We start from the raw sequence: 22,345 nt of genomic DNA, 5'->3' as shown, positions 1-22,345 counted from the left end.
AAAGCAAGTTCTGCGCTGTTATTCCACGCCGCAACGCAAGAGGGACAATCATGAACTAGCTGTGGGAAGTGGGGGCAGGTTTGTGGAACAACGGAGGGACAAGAGGGCAAAAAAGAATGGGGATCCAGGTGGAAAAAGGGTCCCAGCATTCTGCACACCTCGCTCTTCTAGCTGGTCCAACTTCATGAGTCGTTTTCCGGAATGGAGGTCAGACAGACAAAACAAGCCGGTAAGGTGCCAAACAGAAATACGCATAGTGTAGAGCAGATCTAAATTTGACCAATCAGATGACTCCTGTTTGCCACACTGTCTGCGGTCAGTTACAATTTTGGAGAGGTGCAACAGAGTGCCTCCGGCAGGGGCATATTTGCATTCGCTGCAAGACGACCTGGTTTCTGAGTTTAAATCAACCTTTACGTTTTGACAGTGTTTGATTATAGACAGTGTCAAATGTGGAAAAAGTTGCTTAAATGTAGTGAAAAAACAGACACAGGGGTTATCAGACATCCTTGACTTTTCTCAGCTACTGCTCCATCAGTCACTGTTTTATGATAGATGAGGCTCGAGCCAAATTAAATGTGTTAAATAAGTATGACCTGCTTATGACCTTCATCTCGAACAAACTTTTCATTTTTATATTCTGCAAGGCTAAACTCAGGCATGGTACATCTGTCCTTCTTCAGCTCTTATTTGCTGTCTGACAGGCAGCTGGCTGCATATATTTTACCCAAAAATGGAGCCAAGAACTGCAGTCGTGTGGGGGGCACCAAGTACTTATTTTTCTGCATGTTAATAAAACTTTGTATTGAGAGACACCAAGTGCACCCATTTAGCTGGGAGGCATGTCTGTTTTATTCGCATACCACCACACCCTTGATATTACTTATTAATCTTTTGATGGGCCTACATAGTCCAAAATGTAGCAGTTCTTAATTAAAATGTGTTTCTATCAGCATTGTTAATGAGCCGTAGCTGGGAATTTGCAGAAAGTTTTTTCCCTAGAGTAGCTGCATGCTGCCAAGAGTATGGGACTCAGCTGAGTGACCTTGCTTCAGTCATGACTGATTTTGTAAGCACTTTGTGCTGAAGTGATTCTCCCTTTCATTCAGTAAATGTACAAAAAATACAGATAGCCTACAAAATAGCTTATCTTTAATACAGAAGATGTGCACATGTACAAAACCACCACATATTTCTAAGGCTCAGAGAAAAGCACAACATGTTGATGCAGAAAAGAGAAGGGAATTAATATTGAAAAGTCGACAGAATAATAAAAAAGGCGTATTATGTCTACGTACTATATCTTTAGCATGTGCACAACACTGGTGTCATTTCAGCTTGTCACCAGAGGGAGCAATTTCTGCAAAAACAGGAACTTGCACTATGCTTCTTTAAAATATCTTTACCTGCAATCTGTTCTTTGTTTTGAGTTATGTTTATTTATTAATTCGGAATATGCTTTTTTGTGGTTCCTTTTACTGCAAAAAATGCCAACATAACCCATAAGTTTAGTGTTTATTTAATTCAACTTTAAATCTAAAACAGTTTAATTGTTAAATGTCACTATATTAAATCAAGACATGCGTCAGGGGTCTTTAACTTTTAAACATTCGAAAGTCATAATCCTGGGCTGATCTGATGGCACACTTGTAGGTCATTATTACCATCAGCGGCAGTTTTTAAATGGGCTGCAGAAGAGCCATTCCACACCAGAAGATTCTACTCAGTTGGAAGAGTTTAGCTTCTAAGAAGAGTTCCAAGTTAAGATTTTGTACTTCCTAGAGTTTTATCATTCATCCTAGTTAAAGACTTTGACGTTGGTACTGGTGAGTGTTTGGCTCACGGATGCTGCCGCCTGTCCCTGTCCCTGGTTGGTGCAGCTGACGGGGGCCCCCCTCTCCGGATGGGTTTTCGGGGAATAGAGGTGCCTATCGGGGTCAGTAGGGGAGCTGGCTCCCTGGGAGAGCATGAGGCTCCTCAGTTCTTCCCTCCTCATCCTGACTCCTCTCAATGTCTGCTCCATCACGCTGCCACACTTGCAGGATCTTGGGTGAGGGGGCATTGTTGGAGGGTACCACTTTAATAAGACATCCCACACCTCACTTTTATTATGCATCTTAGACTTTTTCATTCACAACATTTTGACAACACACATATATGTAGGGCTCTGTTTGGGGTGAGGGGGTAAATACATCTTGGGGGGGAGGTGCTTATTGTGTAGGCCTCAACCCTGATGGCTCCCTCTTTCCCCACTCACATTTGGACATTGAGGGTTCTGGGTAAGTTGCTTGAAGGGGGTGCATTGGCACCAGCTACCCTCTGGGGTGGACTATGCAGGGCACCCCCTTTGGCAGTAGATTTAAACACACCAGTTTTAAACATATTCTAGATCACGGGTGTCAAAGTGGTTCCAGAAAGGGCTGGGTGGCTGCATTTTTTCTTTCCAGCCAAGCAATAGCATACCAGACTCCAGTCATCTCATCGTGTGATTCCAATCTGAAAATGATGACTTGATAAGATAACTGGAGTCTGGTGTGCTATTGCTTGGTTGGAAAGAAAACCTGCAGCCCCACAGCCCTTTCTGGAACCACTATGACACCCCTGCTCTAGATCAACATGCAACAAGACAACATCTAAGCAGGCGGAGGGAGGATTTGGGTCTTTCTCAAAACCTCTGTTTTCCGATTGCCGCCAGGAGTCTGGGGCTTGGAGGGGGAATGAACCATATGGTTGGGGATCTTAGCTGGCAACTCTTGTTGGGCCTGGGCGACGTGCCGGGACTGGGGCTGAAACCTCTGCCCTCCCTGGGAATGAATGGGGGGGTTGTGGCTAGGGCATGGAGGGGGAGGGAGTGGTGGTGATAAAAATTCAAGATTAATTGGGGGGACTCTGGATGACCGGCTTGTCCAGATCATGTTGGCACTGTCCTCGAGGGGGCCTGTCCCTTGGGCCATCTGGTCAGGGTGCAGGAAGGGGGGCCGAGATCAGGGCAAGAAGCGAGAAGCTTGGGTTCTGGTGGAGTTTCCCCCTCCCAATATCGACTTAATGGGTCATGTTCCAGGTCCAGTTGTGTGTGGGAGCACTGGGGTGGGGGTGAGGGTTCGAGACTACTTACTGGGATTTTGTTCCTATTGTTGTTTATTTGTTAGTTAAGGTTTCAACTACTCTCTTTCCTTAGGACATCTCAAGTCTCCTTTTAGTGCAGAGCCCATCACCCCCGTCCTGCCACCCCCCACTGACTGACTCCTTGGCCTGCTGGTGCATTGGTGGTGCTCGGTGTCTGGTGGCTGCTTCTGCATCCTGCCGTGAGAAAGGGGGCCATGTCCCTGGAGCCTAGGGTCCCTGGGGCCCATGGGCGGTCCCAGATCGGCGTGGCTGCCTGCCTGCTGAGGTCTCAGGCTTGTCCCTGCTGCTCCCGTGGGCTTTTACATTGCATCGGCTGGGGGGTCTCCTTGGGGGGCACCTCCCCTTTTCCATTGGTGGGGGAGGGATGTCCTGTGCTGGCCCCTGTTTGGCAACTTTGCTGGCTCTTCACAGCCACCACTGAAAAATTTCCCCATAGATAAACCTTACACACACACACAAATGTACTCACTCTCACAATCACAGGTGCTTGGATCCAGTTACTTGCTAATTTTTTATCTTCAGCTACCACTTTATGCATTCCGCATTTATTAATACTTTATGTTGCTGTATTGTATCTGTAGTTCTATATCAGTTGGTTGTGCTGTTCTTTTTACTTCTCTTTTTGAAGGTGATGACACAGACGGATGAAGTTTTGTCAATATATCTCTTTTGTCTTCTCTTTCTTTCATGCTTTTTTCTCTTTTTTGTAATGTCCACATAGCATGCAGGGCTTGATGTTAACCATCGCCCGATATCCCGGGGCAAGTGGTTTTTATTGTTGGGAGAGTACAAATTTCATTGCATTTGCCCGCCGGACAAGTGCAATGATCGCAAAAAATTATTTATCACTCAAAATTACTTTAAAATCACCGACATTCGATGAAAACAACCAAGAACCGTTGCTGGTGGCATTTTTCTTGTTTGTACACATTCTAGTGTGATTTGAAAAAGCTGCAAGCTGCAATAATTTAATAAAGTAAATGGTAACAAAATAATGGAAAAATAATTTATTTGTTCTTTTAATTTCAATCTATTGTAAAAATTCAATCAAATATTCTTAAAAAAAACTCAAAAGCTACGGCCACTATTACAAGACATTGAAAAGGTTATAGCCACTTTTGGCAGTGGAGCAACAGGTTGCAGACCCCTGCTGTAGGCCACACAGTCCATATAGTAGTTGAACCAATGTAGCTCCAGACAAGAATTTAGATTTGAAGAATAGTGTGTAACCCAGACAGGGCACAGAACAAGAGGCCAAAGACAACAATGCAAGAATACTGTGTCCGAAGAAAGAAAGACAGTAACCTAAAAGAATGATCTAAGAAAATGAAAGTACATGAGGGGACATGACAGCTTCCTGGGTTTTCCTAATAACCCCATCGTCTGGCACTAACAATCCAACTTCCAATGCTATTCTAGGCTACATAATCACACAAAACATAAAAATATTGACTGTTCTACATAATCAGGAGACAGAAACCTGGAATTTAACGAATAATCCTACGTTTTTACGATATCTTTTTATTTCATAACCTTATGTCCTTTGAATAATTTTGATTATTTTACTTGTCACTTGAAAGTGTCAACAACATCTGTTTTTAGATATTAGTTATTTTAATGACAGTAAACTGAAGTTTTTAACTTATCCTATGAATATATGTGTATTGAATAAAGGATCTTAATGTGGAATTGGTTACTTTTTATATGTCAAGTGAGCCATGTTGAGGAATTGGCCAGATAACCAGCTTATGAAAGATGACACTTAGCATGAAAACTTCATAGAAACATAGAAACTGACCAAAGGGTTGAAGATGTTGCGTTTTGGTGCTGCTGATGTAATAGGACAGTTTTTAAATGGGTCTGATCAGAATTGCACTTGAATTGCAGCTTGTTGCCAAGCAACAAAAGAAATAAGGGATGGAGGAAGGTGAAGAATCTTTACAGTAATTAGTCAAACCCGAGTGCTGTGGATTAGCTTAAATCATCTTGTTTGCCATCACAGTACATTTCCCTTTAGGTGTACTCAGCATCCAATTTATAAAGAAAGGCATCGGCAAGTTTAATTCAAATGTGACGAACAAACCACAGAAATGTATGACGTGAAAACGCATTTCATCTCCCGACTGTTTGAAAATCTTTGAGTTGAATACAATTTGTCAGAAACATCTGCTAGTGTCAAGATGACAAAAATAAAGACTTACTGTAGTGTTGACAGCAGAGTATGGGATGCTTAATGTCAGTGTTTCCTCACCCTAACAAATGACAGACCATGACAGTACAAGCTGCTGCAGTCTTAAATGACATATGCGCATGCAAGGGTAGGAGTCATAGTGCTGTCATTAAGCTTCAGGAGGATTACTGTGACAAAAAAAAGCTTGACATTTAACAATTATCTTATAGATTTTTCACCCTGGATCACACGCAACAATATCATATCTCTATCTTTTTATGAAAGAATAGACTGATTGCACATTTAAGTTAAAAAAACAAACTCTAGGGGTCTGACATTTGAGAAATATGCTGTGTTTCTTTTCAGTTTATACATTGTTTTTCTGTTGTAAATGTATCCTTACATGTTGGTGGACCACCTGGAGACGACTAAATTATATTTTTGTCACAAGTTGCTTCTACAAAACAAAACAACAACAACTCATAGGCACTCAAAGATTGATCATGATTGATTTGGGACTCATTAGAAGAACAAAACTGAAGCAGTCAGATTAATAGAGTTAAAATGTGTGCCCCAAGCAGCAATGATCACCATTTGGTGGAGCATTCAACCTCTGATCTGTGGAGAATGGGCTGCCATTTTCCCTCCAAAGTTATCGGAGTCCACAATCGTTACTACTGTATTCACCTGCCTGGATAAATAGCCACAATCCAGCTGAGGGTTGGTTGTTTTATTCTGTGAAAATGGCAACCTTTTCCAAGAACACCTGTATGAATTATTCAGCTCTCTTCGCTCTATCAGAGACTGTCAGAAATGTCAGCCAGTTGGAAGTACACTTGGTTTGCCCCCAAAGAATGGTGTCTCTACATCCTATGATAGAATGAGAGTCACACACACACCTACAGGATACATGTACAAGACATAATTCCCCAGCTTGTATATTGCAGGTTAAATCATGTTAATGGTCATTATAACCACAGAGGACAAATGTTACAGATTACTCCTTTTAGACAAAAAAGGCTGAATAAATTCAAAATGCAGTTTTCAAAGGATCATCTCATATTATGATGCCAAAATAAATATCCAAACAAACTTGCTGCTAAGAAGTGGCTAGAAGTGGCCATGCCCACTTCAGACAACTCTCCAACACCAACACCCCCGAAGTCCACCCGAGTTCATAAATTATGTTAAATTTTGCCAGGTTTTTTTTTCCAAACTATTTTTATTATTTCTATTAGGGCTTAGGAATATAGACAGCTTATGGGTTGAGATTTTTCAAAATAAAATACTATCTGCTGTAATTAAATTCTATTTTCAAACATTTATTTATTTGTTTGTTGCATTTATTTCCATAGAGGACAAGCTCCTGGAAATGAGCCATCTAATTTTTTAGGTCAGATGCAGTAGAGCAAACAACAATAATATAGTAAATAGCCTAATTGACAAATATACAAATATAATTGGTAGAAAAGAAAAATAAACACTACCATACATACACTCACACATTCACAAATGTCTATTAAATACAAATGAACAAAACAAGTACATGGCTTTTTTTATTGTTTATAAGGAGCATTTTTGAATGCCGGTGCTGAGTTTAAGGAACAAAAAGATAGAGGAAATCCCCAAAAATTGAAAAGCAAACCACTGGACTTTTTTTTTTCCAAGTTTGAAGATGATTTGCTTCCCATCCAGTAAGCTTCTTCAATTCAAAACATCAGAATTAGCAGTGAATATAAAGCTTTATATAGTAAAAAACTTGTTTCGGCTTAGAAAACATGCAAATTGAACCTGAAGATCCTGTCCGCCCCTTAAGAATGGGGAGTTGTTTGGGTTCTTTGTTAGCCTGCAATACCAGATACTGGTCTATTCCTCTGAAAAGGGGCCATCAGGGGCAATTATTGGCCTGGCTGACCAGGCGAGATGTTTTGTCCCCTGCATGGGGGTGGGGGTCGAGTGACATCTTGAGGGAATCAACTCTATTGCTGCATTGTAGGTTTTTGAGAGCTGAAACCTGAGTCCACCCCTCTGTTTAAGGTTGTTTTTTTTTTCTTAACATAAATGGCTTCCTTCACACTTCCAGACAGATGGGGTTATCTATTTGAATGAGAGTTTTCCTATTTCTTATTTTACGTTAGGAATAACAAAATAAGTTTTGCTCTGACTAATTCAAACTATAGGATGATCTAAAAGAAATAAGTACACTTTAAGATATTCAGGATAACTAAGATGAATGCATTTAAAAAAAGATAGAAGCCAATTAAGTTGTTGTCTGAAAAAAAGAAAAAGCCAACGTAATTTTGACTCTTCTTAACTAAAAAATATAGATGTACAATTTAGCATGAATCTCAAATCTCCTTCTAATACTCACCACTGTCTCATTGCTTGCTTCCCTCTTTCTCATTCAGAACATTACCTTAAGTTTTGTCTTATCCAAGATTGTCTTTGAGCAGTATTCCATTTTAATGGACATGTATTCTACACAGGTAACAATAATGCACATAACACTACAGCCATCATGTTGCAGCATTATGGTGATGAAAAAATGACAGCAAAATAATATATATTGTTCATTCTTCAACATTAATCATCGACTTCCGCAATAAAGAGCAAATATTTTCTCAGAAAGCTTTTTTCTTGCTTTTCCAAGTATCTTCAACCCTGTCAGGTTCCTCAATGTCCCTCCACATTTTCAGTTCTCTCTGAAATTGAAGATCCCTCATCATCCTCATCTTAACTGTAGTGACAGTGAATGTGAGACACTGAGTGACAGAATAAAATCTACTGGGTTTCATTACCGTATATAGAAACTGTTAAATGGGAACTGAATTTGATAGTAGTGTTTGATAATTAGGATCAAATGGAGTGTAGGTGTTTTACATGGAATCTGATTCTACTGGCCTGACTTACTTATTGACTGTATTTATGTTCTGGCAGTTACTAATCCTCACTTAGGTTAGGATGAAGTTAGCCTCTATGCACTGCATCTGATCTCTATGAAACATCAACAACCTGAGTTGCTACTAAAATAATAGTAAAAATAATTTCTTTCCCATGCAAAAGCTATGTAAAGGCCTGATATCCAGTTTAGTAGACAGAGACGGACAGATGCTTCTTCCAAAGCCATGTACTGCCCAACGAATTTAATTCAAAAACTGCATTTATAAGAGAGCCTAGTCCAAACTTGGTTCAAAAATGGATAAATAAAAGATAAAAACAGAATGTTAAAGGCAGCTTGAGATGTAGCCTTTTATTTTTAACCAGAACTGAGCTGCATCTCTGTATAGTTTTTCGACTGAGGCGTTACTTTTGGGGAACTTTTAGCCTAATTCCTGTTCTATTGAATTCACCATTTTGGTTCAACAAGACTGAATAATCAAGTCTTTCTGCAACTATTAAAGTTAAAAGAAAAAGGTAACCGATCATTGTTAATTTATAATCTAACAATGCGGGCAAATATATTTTAACATATCACCACAGTTTTGATCCCTTTAAATGAATAGAACCTGCCTTTTTACTCTAGTTATCTTTGTCTAAAAAGTGGACATTTCCCACAGCCAAATGTGGGAAATACCCACCTTCTTTAATTCAATAACAGATCATGTAAGATTTCAACCTTGGTAGAAAAATGTATCAATAAAGGATAAAAATACAGAACTAATGCAATTTGAGATGCAGCCATTTTCGTTTTCTATATTTAAGCAGAATCTTTACCATATATGAACAAACAAATCCTAGATTTGAAAAAAACTGTGGTATTGCTTTCAAAAAATGACAATGATACAATTAATACCCACATAGGTAACAAGAATTTAATTAAAATATGTACTGGTATGAGTAATAAAGCAATGTTTTTGTAATTTCAAACCAGTAATTAGAGTGTACGAAGAAGGCAAACATAAGGGTATGATTAATAACACTGCAAGTTTATTCCCCCATGTGAAATGTGAGGGGTAACTGTTAATGGGATGGTCTGCTATCTGCAGTTGCCTTGGAATAGATCCTATGAGAGGAGCAGATACACAGATAATTTTCCGATGGAGAGATTGGAAGATATTAAGAGTTTATTGTGATAAAAACATGATAATTGACAAAATAATAAAAAAAATGTGTACAAATCAGTAACAACATAATCATTTAAGTTGTAAATGTCTGTATGAAGTAAATATTAAAAGCATAAAGACATCAAGCAGAAATATTTGTTAAACATATGTGCATATACTGCCACTGTGATTCTATAGCATTTTCTTGATTGTTTGCTATTTCCTGCTAGCAATGAAAAGGTATAAATCAAAGAGTCAGTTTTTATGGTTATCTGCAATAAAAGATTTCATTTTGTTAGATGTTTTTTTGCCACAGACATTTGACCAGTGGAGACATGATGCAAGCATATGCAAAGTCATCCATATAAATCTATTTTAACCTGCAGTCTGATGACAAGAAAGAGGTAAGTCTGCTTAACAAGAAGCAATACACAAAACTAACATTACAATTAAAGTGCTTCTGGTAGGATTTTGTTCTGTAGAATAGTTTCCCACATGTTGAGGGTCAGATATTAACTGACATGAGTACGATGAAAGGTGCACGGAACAATGTCATTTTTATATTATAATTCTTAGAAACGTTTGCATTAAACTAGTTGGTTGTATTAACTGTATTTAACTGTATATTAAGACACATTGGACTAAATTACAGGTTGGGGTAAGAGTATTATATTCCCTCTTCTAAGTTTGAAAATTTTTCACTGTCAGCCTGACAATTTATAAATCTACTACTTTGTACCGCAAAGACAACAAATAAAAAGTTGTCACTGAATATACTGAGCTTGCGTTCACTTACTTAACTCTATTTTAAAAGAAATACGTTTTTATCCTTTTCATATAATTTAGTCTGGTAAGTTTTCATGCCTGCTTTTTATTTGTTTTTGCCACTCTTGTTTGATAAAAGGATTTTTTATTTTATTTTATGAATTAAAATAATTTACACATTGTCACACAATAACATTTGCTGTTGCCTTCATACTCATCTCATTTTAAGGGTATGTATTGCTCAATACATATACTATAGCATGTAGTTTGATAAAATAATAGCTTTACTCATCTGGATAACATTTTATAAGGTTTAGTGATGTGTCCATGGGAATACTTTACCTCAGCTGAAGAAGTATATATTTGAGGTCAAACATTGATGTTGGAGAAGAAGGCATGTCCCACAATCCTTGCTGTAATTCATCCAAAACCTTTTATTAGGTTGAGGACTTTTCAATGGCCAGCTAAAGCACCTGTCACACCTTCATGATTTACACCAGTATATTCCTGATATGTGGAAAATCTGGCAAAAACGCTGGCATATGTTGGATAAGTTATGAGCATGCTAAAATATGCTAAAGCACGCTGAAAGACGCTGGCATACATTGAAAATACACCGTGCCAACGTATGCTGTACGTGGGCCATAAGTTACAGGTAAGTTATCAGATCGTTGACATACGTTAAGTGTAAGTTATTCATAAGTCATGGCTTCCAGCTTATCCAAGACTTATGAGTCACTTTTCCTTCAGACTTCATCGCCATCATAAGGTGAGCATGAGCGGAGCAGCTTTAACTATGTAATGGGTAATGCCCATGACATGATGCACAAGCATCATGTCATGAGCATTACACCGCTGTGCATTATGCATAAGTCAGGCTGTGGTTCAACATAAGTTCTGGACTTATGCTATGTACAATATGCTATGTAAAAAAAAAAAATACATAGAAAGATCAGCGTCCATGTGCCAGCCTTTTAGAAGATTCTGGGATATCGGGCATGTTTAAGCGCCCCACATTCCTCTCCACAATAATTACTTCTGAGAAAGGGCCATCACAACCTAAGGGATGTGGGATATTAAATTGTCCAAAACATTTCTTTAGGCTAAAAGCTTAAGATTACTTTTCTTTGCATTGGCTGAATTTGATACTTTGAATCGGTAAAACAAAATCAGACCACAATGTTTTAAATTGTGGAGCACACCTTGCTTAGGCCGGGTATACACTGTAGGATATTTTTAATCATTGTACTCAGCTACAGCTCAAACTGTACGATAAAATTGCAGAGTTTTTAAACATCACAGCTCACAATGCATGTTTTTACACTGTACGGGCCAGGGCTCTGATGCGATCTACCTGCTCACACTGCACGTCCAAAAACCACACTTCTGACTCAGCACTGAGAAATGGCTCTGGTCGGACTCATTAATATCGAAGGAAGAAGAAGAAGGACTCCTTTGTTTGCACATGTGCAGCACACAAGGTTCTGGTAAATCGGCTCTTAGATGCTCTTAGCTCTGTTATAACAGCAGGATTTGCTAATGAACGGCTTAAGAGGGCCGACGGATTTCAAACATGTTTGATTTTCTCCTGACCTTACGATTACTGATCGGGAGGTGGTCGTTACAGGCTAATCCCCCCTAGTTACCCGTACATGCTACATGATGCTACTCAGCCCAATCCAAAAAATACTCGCGCAACTGGAGAATCATCCCAATAAGGGCAAAAAAATCGTGAAGTGTATATCTGGCCTATCTTATGCCGGGCCGATTTTCCAGTCATGTGAGAACTTTTTGGTTTGGCCCGAGTTTCAGCCTCATCATGCGTTGTGCGTTGTGTTGTATACGGGGGCACTAACCTGGTTTTGTATTTCAGTCCGTGCCCAGAGAACAAGGATGATTCCAGACGGTCAGCTGAAAAGATGCAGTGGACGCTGCCAGAGAGTTTCAGACTTTGAAGCCTAGAAGGCTGCAGAGCTGACTGGAGATCAGATCCGAGCTGATGAAGGTAGGCAGGATAATCCACAGGGCAAAGTCAGGTGGCAGATCCTGGTTCAGTCCACAGAAGAATCCAACAGGAGTCATCAGACAGGGGTGGGCAGGCTCAAAGGTCCAAATACAGAAACGGGTCACAATCAGACAATCAGAACACAATAGAAACACTAGAAAACTCTCAACACCAAAGGCTCAAGACTAATCTGGCACTGATGGCTGGGACCAAGGAGTTTAAATAGAAGCAGGGGCAGGTGGATCAGATGAGCAGTGAGGAGGAACAGGGCAGAGACAGGTGAATGAAATGAGCAATCAAGCCCATCAGCGCAAAAATTATGACAAGTCCAGCTAACTGTTTTTTATTTAGCTTTTTATGTAAAAAAGTAGGTAATAATCAGGTAAACCTATTCAGTCTGATCAAAACATTCAGCACCTTTGTGCTGCATTTTCTGTTGCAAGACATTCAAACCTATGCAGAGGACAGCTAAACTACATATTGTTTCTCTGCCAAAACCAGTTAAATGTAGGGATACTCCCCGTCACACTTAACAATCAAAATATATACAAGTCATAGAACTTCAATAAATAATACAACTGGCAACAAAAAAGGGCATGTTTGTGCTGAGAATACACCATGTTAAATGTCACAACTTTTCAGATATATAGCCGGGCTTTAGATGGTCCCAATGAAGAAGAATCTGACCTGGAGCCTTCAAACTGAAACGTTCAATGAAAAAATTGAGAGATTCTGTGTTTGGGGTGTGGAAATGCCACAGCTATCACATTTTAAAGTGAAGCATCTCTTTGAGCAGTGTTGCCTCTCTTCATTCCTGCACCCCACCCCACCCCCCGGCCTATACCGTCTCTCTTCATCTTCCTCCTCAGCCCTCCCCTTTTCATCATCATCCCCTTGTCCCCCTTATGCTTCCGCTGATGGATGAGCTCATTTACTGCAAATCTCTTTCGAGTCAAAGCGGAACACAGCCGCTGCCTTTCTGCTACTTCAGTGGGAATAGAGATCTCAGCATATGAATACTGTATGTGCACACATGAACGCGCAGACCAAATCCATGTCGCTCTAAAAATTGGTTCTTTAAGAAAATGTTCTACCAAGTGACTCTAAGCGTGTATTCAGCGGCTTTGAGGAAAAAACACAAACTGAAAGAAGCTGTTAAGAATCACATTTTTCCTAACAGCACCGTGAAGGGCTAAATCAAAGCACATTGTGAATGCAGTAGCATAATATAGGAGATTAAAGTTTTCCTCTTCCTTAGTCATCTGAAATAGTTTTTCCCCCTAATAGCAATGACAATATCTTGACAAAATCCTAGTTAAACTAATTTAGAAGAACACATTTCTTTGAGAGGCTTATTTGAAAAGTAAAATCAACGTGTCACACTTTATTGTTTGAGCAATAACAAGTAAAAAAAAAAAAGATTCACAAATATATATTTCAACAGATAATGTGCTCTAGTCAATGTGTCAGTTCGATAATGACCTCCTCTCTTTTTTTTCATCTGGCCAAACAGCCAATTTCTGCAACTGATCCAACCTCACAATAACTATGATGAATGCAATGTCCACAGCAGCAAACCAGCCATTTGACACTTCATCCCCCCTTGATGCATTATCAGCTAATACCCATGGATCGGTGGCAGTTTGTTTGAAACCTCCTGATTCGGTGTAACAGGCCTCTGCTGAGACCTCCCACGAATGTATGTGACTGTAATCATATCACATAGGGCACTGCCCAACTTCAAATGCATTTGGTTAGTGTGAGCAGGCTTTAGGGGATCAGAGACAGAATCTCTTTTACTGATTAGGGAAAGTGACTCTGCCCAGAGGACCTTCAAAGATCCTCTTTAACTAAAATCATTGAAAAATATTGAGTCCTGAGAGTGTTTCCCTTTATTTGATTAGGAGTCCAAACATGTTTTTTTTTTTTTTTTTTATCTCCGTTATTAAAAAAATAGAACATATTATGTTTGCTTCAGCATGGAGAATACTCTCACCTTTTAAAAGAGAGGAAGTGACAGGTTTGGATGCATGAAGTCTGTGGAAAGTGGGGGTAGAGTGACGACTGAGAGATAGAAGCCCTGTCATGAAATGAAAGAGGTGACAGAAATAAAGAGATATAAAAATATCAGCAAAGAGGGATAAAAAAACCACAACAAAAAAAACCAAAGTGACCATGAAAGCTCTGATATTTAGCAGCTGCTCAATTTGATGATAAGACTCAGAAAAAATAAAAATGTATGGCTAAGGAATAGAGCTTTTTAGATCATTCCAAACTAAAGCTTTTATTTGAGAGGAGATAAATAAATTGCAGAGGATCTCTGAAGTCAATCCCGATTCAAGACATCAAAATGATTTTTTAATGATGTGTTTGCAGGGGGTGGTGAATCTGAGAGAATACATTCTGAAGCCTCTCACTCTCGTTTATGCATCTTCAAGCAAAACCCCAAACTGTAACAAATCTGTATTATTCATGAGTTTTTCAAAGGGAAGCTGAAAACTGAAAAATGTTTCCAATCAGTATTAGGAATTAAGAAAGATTTTTCTTTATCAAAAATAGAGAAATTAGGATCTAACTTAAATGCAACATTTAATAAAGCAAAAATTTGTAAAAGATATACCTTTGGGCAAAAACCGGGGCCTTTAGAAACTATACCTCAATTTTCTCCAACTGAATCTGCTTTCATGTAAATTGAAATTAAATGCCTTGATTTGAAAAATCTATTTCAACTAAATTTAAAGGAATTTATAGGCGTGAAAATAATTAACATTTCTTTGGTTGTATTTAACATCAAATTTCATTTTTTTTTTACTTTCAGTTCATTATATGAATTTAAGTAAAATCCAGTTTCTTTGTGTTATGCATATTGATAGTGAAAGTTAACACAAGTAACAGTGCATTATGCTAAGTTAGCAGCTATAGCTAATAGCTGTAGGTGCAATATTTCATACAGATTGCCTAAGCCCTTAATGTTTTTCACCTGAAACTTGTTATGAATGGATATTCTTATTTATGGCCTTACATTGGATAAATAGCACAAAATAGAAAAGGTAGTAGAAAATTACAATTAATAAAATAATTCTTTTTTATTTGAGTGTCATAACTGAAAATATATAAGCCAGTTACATTTTTCTATCAATAAAAATATAGGATAATTCTTTCATTAATCTACCTACTCATTTTATTTCTTGAGCACCACTTTTCTCATTCATGCAACTAAACTCACCTTTTAAAGGTTTTAACATGAAACTCAGATTTCAACCTTCACAATAGAAGAAAGACAGCTACTTTGGCGCTTCATCAACTTGAACTCTTGCCGCTAATTAACATCAAAAGCAGAATGGAGAAGAGGGAAGAAGCAATCAGTGGCTGATTTTCATCTGTAACCTTCATATGTATTGGCAGCCAGAATAAAAAAAAATTTTTTTTTTGTACTTCACAGCACTATAGGCCCAAACATTCGCTCCATTTATCTAAAAATAAACTTCACTAAGCGCAGAGAGCAGCAGAGATAGGAGGAGGGAAGATAAGGGATAATGGTAAAAATCTAAATTTGGAATACAAATGGGTACATTAGCTATCTGATTCAGTTAAACAGACAATCAGCCGCTTCCGCAGCATTATCTTTTCACGCTGAATTTTTGAAATACAGCTTAGCTGCTATGGATGTCAAAAAGTCTTAATTTTATAGCTGGAAGAAGATAGATACTTTTAGAGCAAAAAAATAAAGTTTTTACCAGTGTCATTAAAAAAAAAGCTGAGGACATATGATAAACTGCTCAGTGCCTCTTAAGTGTATTTATTACACCAAAATAGTCCACATCCTTTCTGTGAAAATGTACATAGACAAATACAGATAAGATATTTGACACGAAACTACTAAAGGTTTAGGAAGTTTTAGGACCGTTAAACCCCAAATAATTCCTACCTACTGGAGATTTGACCTTATTTTTATTTAACAGTGACATTTATTCCCTAAAGGAGATGAAACATGGATAACAAATAACAAAATATAAATGTTTTATTTAAAATGTTATAAAATGTCCCACAAGAAAATGTAATCACACATGTGCGGGACGTTTGCCTAGTGGTTAGAGCCGTGCATGTGTGCTCTGAGAAGGTTGCAAGTGCCCAGTTCAATCCTCACAGCCTGCACTCTGGGTTCCTGAACTAAACCCTTAACCCCACTCTGCTCCCCGGGTGTTACACATGCCAGCCCACTGGTACCCAAGAAGATGGGTTTGATGCAGAGAGTCAATATCCCTATTGTGGGACAATAAAAGGGATTTACATATATGATCAGAGTTAAAATCTTTAAAGGTATGACAGCAATCAAAACTTTAAGTATATTTTCACTCATATTTAACTGGCACCTAATCTTTCATGTTGAAAGCCTCTTTGCTCTAATCTTCATTTCAATCTGAAAAACTTACACTGAAAGAAAAAGGCACTTAAAAGAATTTTATTCATACAATTATTTCAAAATGTTGGCGCTCAGGCCTCGGCAGGAAACATTAGTGCTGAATTTTAATTTAATGTGCATAAGCAGGTGTATGAGAACAGGAATGTTTCACCCCAGACCTGAAACTGGTGGGGGAGTGGAGGTAGAAGAAGATGGTTCAGTCCTGGACTGCTGGGTGGCGAGACGATCTGCTTGAGCTGTATTGGTGAGATCCAGTAGACTTCGTGAGCTGATACTAGTGCTTAACAAGGGACGTGGGAAGATGGAAGTCCAGCTTGGATAAACATAGGTTTGCATGAACCTGTCCATAAGCAAGCATGAAGCAACAGTGGAGAGAAAAAACTCCCCTTTGGGAAGAAACCTCTGGCAAAACCAGGCTCAACATGGCCGTCTTCTGCCGGACCGATTGAGTCGTATCTGACGGGGAATGCAGTAAAAGTCTGGGAGGAATTACACTCTGATAGGGACGAAGTTGAAGAAGCACCATGAAAAAAGTCAGATGGAGCTTAGCTACGATGGTGGAGAAGGGGATGAAGGTGGGTTGAATCGGGGTCATCTGAGAAAAAACTGACATAGCACAACCACTGCTTTTCTTTGGCTGGGTAAGAGGCTGAGTCGTGCATTTGAAGACCTTTTAGAGGGAGTTGCTAAGCTGATTGGTTTGCGTCAGAGGCAGATGAGCCCCTGATTGATGAGGGTAAGTAATGTAGTTTCTTCAGTTGAACTTCCGCCTAGGCTTCTTTACTCTAATGATGTTCCCTAGATTCAGGATAGGAATCTGGTTGCTGTAAAAGGCTTTTATATGTAGGAAAGAAATGTAATTTAAAAACAACACCTGGCAGAACCTTAAGTTCATCTGGGTTTTTTACTAATCATAATTGGTCAAATAATACAAACAGCAGATATCTAAAGAGGAAGGAATTAAGCTAACTTGGACATATTTTACCAACATGAGATTTTGTTTTTAGTTTTATTTTTAGGTCAGACGCTGAATACACCAGGAATAAGCCCAATTAACGATGTGATAGCTTTGCAAGCTCTAATTCTTTATATCACCTTTAAATGAAGGTGCACTTTGTTAAAAACTAAAAATCTTAAATAAAGGTTAAAAAAAAAAAAAAAAAAAAAAAATCCAGATGACAAATCCCCATTTAAGCCCTAAAAGCTAAACCCACAGACACAGTGTTCGGGTCAGGCATCGCACAAAGTGTCAGAAACATCTGTTCCATCTGTTTTGTGCTCCATTGGACAGTATGCCAAGATATCAAGGCACACAGCTCCAAAAATGAATCACTGACAAGTCTGTCACACTTGATAAAAGAGGGAACTATAATAATCCTGTTGAAACGGCACAGCAAGAGAAAAATGGGGGGGAGGTAGCTTTGTGCACTCAAAACACATGAGCTACTGACACTGAAGCTAACAGAAATCCGTTCTTTTCTTTGCTTTTCTGCCTCTGGCTGAGGTATTTTATGCTTCACACAAACTGCTGTCCCTGTGTCCTTTGAGGGGTGAAACACAGGGAGGGTGAGGGCTGGGGGAGAGGCTGTATGACTGGCTCATGACCAGACTGAGGAGCGCAGTCATCGCTGGCAGAGCAGAATTCGCTGGGATGTGACAAGTATGCTCTTCGGGAAACAGATTCAGTGGTTCAAACACACACCAGCCACAGTGAGCTTCCTGCTATTTGCCATCATGTCTTTAAAAGTTATAAATATCAATAATTATCTTCTCCTGGTCAGCTTACTCCCAAGCCAAATACTTTATACCTGCACACCCTGCTCAGGAGGTCTATATAAAAGCCCTACGTAGATTTCTCTCTCTGCTCATTTAGCTTTCATTCATTTAAGACAGGCTTTGTTGGAGTTTATTGCTATTTTTTGTAGAAATGAGTGAACAGGCAATTAAAGAAAAGCCCTGTGGGGAATTGGAGAGGGGTGACCCTCCGTACCCACTGAGAAAGTGGGTTTATAGTCAAGATTTTGGCATGCCGCCTTTCCTGGAGACTGGGGATTCTGCTTGGATCAAGAGGGGTCTGGCAGCCTGGTCCTGGCTGGGGTGCATACCAGCTCCTCTGTTTGTGCCCTACATCTCAGAAGATATGCTCCCTTCCAGTCAGAAGATTACCAAGTGGAGGGTCAGCATGGACGTGTCGCACTTTTTCCCCTCTGAGATTTCCATCAGTATCCAGGATGGATTCCTAGAAGTTGGAGGTATTCTGTTAATTAAATCGCCCAAAAAGTTAAACACAAGTGTTAAATTACTGAATAAAAAGATTTATTTTTATCTCTTCATAAAGAATTAGCAATGTTATTTTATATTAACATTAGAGGATAGAAAAGAGTCTTAAAAACCCAACAGCACACAGAGTGAAAGCTTTAAATCTAGAAAAAACCCCAAAGTGTTATAAATTTAGAAAGCTGCTTAGATACCGTGCTTGGGGAAATTAAAACCACAGCTCTGTGGTAGAAATTAATTTCTGTGCTGAGTGCGTTTTCTGCGCCGTTTGATTCTTTGGTGTCCTCACGTTACTTCCTACAAATGCTGATCTTTCCCCAGGGAAACATGAGGAGAAGCCTGACGAGCTTGGGTTTATTTCCAGATGTTTTACAAGGAAATACAGGTATCAATCTGCAGATATTTTCAATTAAATTATGACTACAGTAATATTGTTCCTTCTTTTTTATTTATAAGCAGTTTCTTAAATGCTTAAATAAAAAGAAACTATGCTTTTGTTTCAGTAACAGCCATGTTTTTTTAATGATCTAAACAAAAGTTTGTGATTTAAAGGCTTCCAGCTGAGGTGGATGTTACCAAACTTGTGTCCTCACTCTCCGTGGGTGGTCTCCTGACTGTAGAGGCTCCACTTCCTGATACCTTTACTCCTGCGTCCATCAATATTCCAATAAAGGTTATGAAATGCAATATTTATTCAAAGTTTAACAAATACTCAAATATGGCATTCAGCACGGTCTGATTTACTGTTTGAGTCAAGGAGAAGATATGTATCACTGCTGGCTAAAAACATTTTAAGAGCATAAATCGGCTCAAATTAGCCGGATTGGACCAAAAAACTAAAGGCATAAAACAGAAAACTTCAATTATAAAATCATATTTGGCAAATCTTTGTATGATAAGGTTTATAAAATACTATACAGTTTGAAAAACACCAGCTGTAATACTAGAAGTCTACTTTGGAGCATTGAATAAATGTTGAATCTTTCAGATAAATGCTTATATTTCATGATATGATTTAGCTGTGATAAACAATTTATTTTTAATGGCTTTTTGCACATTATTAAGGTGATGCTAATAAATACATACATTATAAGTTATATGTTCACAGATAAATATGCAGAGAAGTAATAAAAATGCAGGACAAGGGGTCAGAGCAAAAGTATTACATATAAATATTGTTAGAGTTAAACTTAATAAGAAGAAAAATATTAGCTAGCTAACGTAGTCTAAAAATGTAGAAACCCCCAATTTAAAGCATCGATTACAAATAAAAAAAAAAAATGTTGGGTGATTGGCACAATTCTTAGAATCTTAACAAAAATTCTACCTGCTTCTGTCTTTGTGTATGAACAGAAGTCTATAGAACACATCTGAAATAATAAGAGTTTATCCCGAAGTTATTTCAAATCAAGATTTTATATCTAAATGAGGCATTCATTTAATAAACTGTCAACTTAATAAACTCTATGCTAATCTAGGTGGACAATGAGAGGGCTGGAGAACCAAAAACAAAACAAGAGGATCAGGGGGAAGAGTCTCAATTAGAGGCCTGTGGTGATCAGGTCCAACCCAACAGCACCATGACTGGGCTCAAGCAGGGAGAAGAGGAAACAAGAGAAAAGCCAGCTGGACCGTCCCATTCTTCGCTGCCTGAGGAAGATAAAAGCCTAGAGAGTGTCCAAAAATCTTCTGAGCGTCCTGATATCCCACAAAGCCAAGAAGGCCTTGTTACATCCAACCTGCTGGAACAGAAAGAGCCGGTTGCGGATGGAGAAATCCAGGTGAAAGCAGAAAAAGCTGAGGAGCTCACACCGCCTGAGGAGCAGGCGCTGGGCCCAAGTCCAGTGAGTGACATCCAAACCAAGGGGCTGGAAGCTGCTAACATAGAGCAACAACACTCTGAGTAAACAGAGAAGCATTAGCCTGCATTGCTTGCCCTAAACTAGTCCCAGAGATGCTTTTATTTTCCATTATCTATAGTGCCATAAAAGCCTGCTGTGTTTGGAACACTAATAAAAGCAGTATGATGTAAGGATATGTCGTTGTGCTTCCTGTAGTGGGAAAAAAATGTGAATCTGAATCTTTTGATCAAAAAACAGCCAGCTAAAAATTAAATCATTACAATATCAGTCATTTACTCACATTTCTTCTTTTATACTATTATTATTATTATTATTTTTTTTTTACAAAGGTTGGTTATGAAGTTGATTTAATTCTACAGAGTAGCAAATCTGTGTCCCCTTTTCACTGACATAAATCATTTTAGCATTGGAAAACTGAACTGATTGCTGTTTTGTTGTTACTAAAGCAACAGTATAATTGAAATCCCTGCATGTGTTCTAATATGCAGAACAGTAGATTATTAGAGTGGAAAACGTCACACAGTATTTTCTATTTGCTAGCACATAATCAACATATCCTTTTTATTGTGTCAGTGTGCAACTCCAGATGGAAACTTTTTAAATTTGCTCCAATCATCCCTGCTGATTCCTGCACATACACAAAAAAGATTACATTATTTTGCATCACACAATAGGTGGTGGAACAGCCCCAATTTTTCCCACCCTCATTCTAAAGTCCTGGCAGAGGCGCCAAAGTGTACTGGGTCCATCCATCCATCCAGCAGCTGGTGCACAGCGGTGCCTATCTGAGCCAGCACTAAGCTCCGCGTTAAGCTGCCGCCCAGTTCCTACTGTCCTCCAACAATTATGCCACAGGTTCTCTATATCCCTGGAACAATGCCTAGAACTGGAATTGTTCTTATTTTTTATTTATTTTTCTTAAACAAAAACACAGATTTTGGTTGAATTTTTTTTTTTATTGCATAAATCAGTAAAACGACATCAGCCGAAAAGATGGCAGGGGACAAACATCAAGTACACACGCAACCTTCCTCTAAATGTTTTTATATTTAAAAGGAAAATACTCAATGATACTGCTCATAATAAAAATATGTACAAGACTATTAATGTGCACACAATAATTAAAGCCATTGGATTTATTGATATAATGAAATCAAGGCACAAATATAAACAAAGGATGCATTGACCAATCGCTTCATGGCTTCAGATGCTGCAGAGCACAAACTATTTCCTGGAAACATTTGATCACCACCTGTGCTTTGCAATGTTGTCACACAGTATAATCAGTAAGATCATATATTTATAACACCTGATTGTACAATTAAGGCCACTGCTAAGTAATAGCAAAAAGAAAAGAAAAGTGAATAAAAGGTGTAAAAGCCAAAAAGATTAAAGCTATAATTAACACTAAAATTGCACAAGAAAATGTATTATGTTGTTTTATTACGTATTTTTGTATTTAAATGTTACATTTTATAATATTTAGATGAAAAAATAATCTGAAATTATTATTTTAATGTATCAGAATGCATTTCAACAATATAAAGTTAGTTCTTTTTCTGAATGTATTGGTTTTACAGACATAAAAAAAAAACATTTAAAATTCTTTATGCAATCATAAATATAACTTTATAAGTTTTATTAAACTCAAACTGTTTTTTTTTTTCCTTTTTC

The 22,345-nt window shown here is 38.3% G+C and overlaps 1 protein-coding gene across 1 annotated transcript; it reads left to right on the top strand.

Moving 5' to 3' along the window:
* Positions 1–18,421: 18,421 nt before the first annotated feature.
* LOC107091956 (heat shock protein beta-1-like) lies at positions 18,422–20,907 on the top strand. Its single transcript, XM_015386194.1, has 4 exons — positions 18,422–18,784; positions 19,131–19,194; positions 19,362–19,482; positions 20,288–20,907. The coding sequence occupies exons 1-4, from the start codon at positions 18,460–18,462 to the stop codon at positions 20,714–20,716; spliced, it is 939 nt and encodes a 312-aa protein (XP_015241680.1). The 5' UTR covers positions 18,422–18,459; the 3' UTR covers positions 20,717–20,907.
* Positions 20,908–22,345: the final 1,438 nt, after the last annotated feature.

Source organism: Cyprinodon variegatus, unplaced genomic scaffold (genome assembly GCF_000732505.1).
Source record: "Cyprinodon variegatus isolate N-32 unplaced genomic scaffold, C_variegatus-1.0 Scaffold359, whole genome shotgun sequence".
Classification (NCBI taxonomy): Eukaryota; Metazoa; Chordata; class Actinopteri; order Cyprinodontiformes; family Cyprinodontidae; genus Cyprinodon; species Cyprinodon variegatus.
Note: the sequence above shows the minus strand (reverse complement) of the source record. Positions and strands in the feature narration are given on the sequence as shown.